Below are 961 nucleotides of genomic sequence, written 5' to 3' on the forward strand. Positions count from 1 at the left end.
TGAGACGTAAAGCGTAGGTCTCACAAGTGGTTAAAATCCAAAACTGCCCAATTCCCAATCTCGAGACCCCCACAATTACTGTGCTGACTGGAGACTCGTAACATAGCAGGTAGGGGACTCTGTCCAGACCGAACCGCTAGTTTCAGCCGAGAGTTTCCCACCGCGGCAGCGTAAGCCACAGTCTGCCGCTGACGCGTGCGCAGTGCAGCGGCGGCGCCCCCTGTCGGCGGCGGTGGCGGCGGCGGAGCGCCCAGTGCGCTTGCGCGCATGTGGAGCCTGTGGCGGCGCTCGGTAGGGGCTCTGGTGTTCTCCGCGCGGCCGGCGCAGCCATGGCGCAGCCGGGGAAGCTGCTTAAGGAGCAGAAGTATGACCGGCAGCTGAGGTGAGCTGGGGTTCGCTGAGTCGAGGGCGGGCTGGCTTTGCGTTCCCGCCGGGCCTAAGCGCCCGGATCGCGCGGTCGGGCCTCTCTTGGGCCTCCTGCTAGGCTGGGCCGGGCCGTGCGGGGCGCGGGGAGCTGGTGCTCTGGGCTCCCGCCAGGTACCTGGGGGTGATCCGCGAGGGCCAGGATCCCCCTTTCCTCCCGGGGCTCGCCACTCAGCGGTGTGAGGTTCGAGCGGTGCGGTCTCCATCTCCAGCCGGGTCGCCGGGGCGGCTGCCGGCCCCGCCTTGCTGCGCTGGGGCTCCTGGTTTTGCAACATGGGGCGAGGGGGCGGAATCGAGAGTAACCCCGTCCCGGCCGCCGAGAGCGGCCTGGAGTCTTAGTTATTGTTCTAAGCCACCGCTGTCCAGTGGTAAAGTAATGGCTAGTCTCGTGTGAGCAACATACGTAATTACACGTTTTCTAGCACGCATTTAAAAGATCAAAAGAAACAGGTGAAATTAATTTTATAATATGGTTTATTTAACCTAGTATTTCCAAAATATTAACCATTTCCACACGCAATGACTATAAAAAGTTTTT

At 60.8% G+C, this 961-nt stretch overlaps 1 protein-coding gene across 1 annotated transcript in view; it reads left to right on the forward strand.

Annotated features, from left to right (window-relative positions):
• The first annotated feature begins 243 nt into the window (after positions 1–243).
• The window catches only part of NAE1 (NEDD8 activating enzyme E1 subunit 1), a 31,723-nt gene continuing 31,005 nt past the window's right edge, over positions 244–961 (forward strand). The window contains exon 1 of the mRNA XM_003799421.2: positions 244–382. Coding sequence (XP_003799469.1) covers positions 330–382 — 53 coding nt within the window. The 5' untranslated portion in view covers positions 244–329. The remainder of the gene's footprint in view (positions 383–961) is intronic.

Source organism: Otolemur garnettii, unplaced genomic scaffold (genome assembly GCF_000181295.1).
Source record: "Otolemur garnettii isolate 467f Iridium unplaced genomic scaffold, OtoGar3 scaffold00151, whole genome shotgun sequence".
NCBI lineage: Eukaryota > Metazoa > Chordata > Mammalia > Primates > Galagidae > Otolemur > Otolemur garnettii.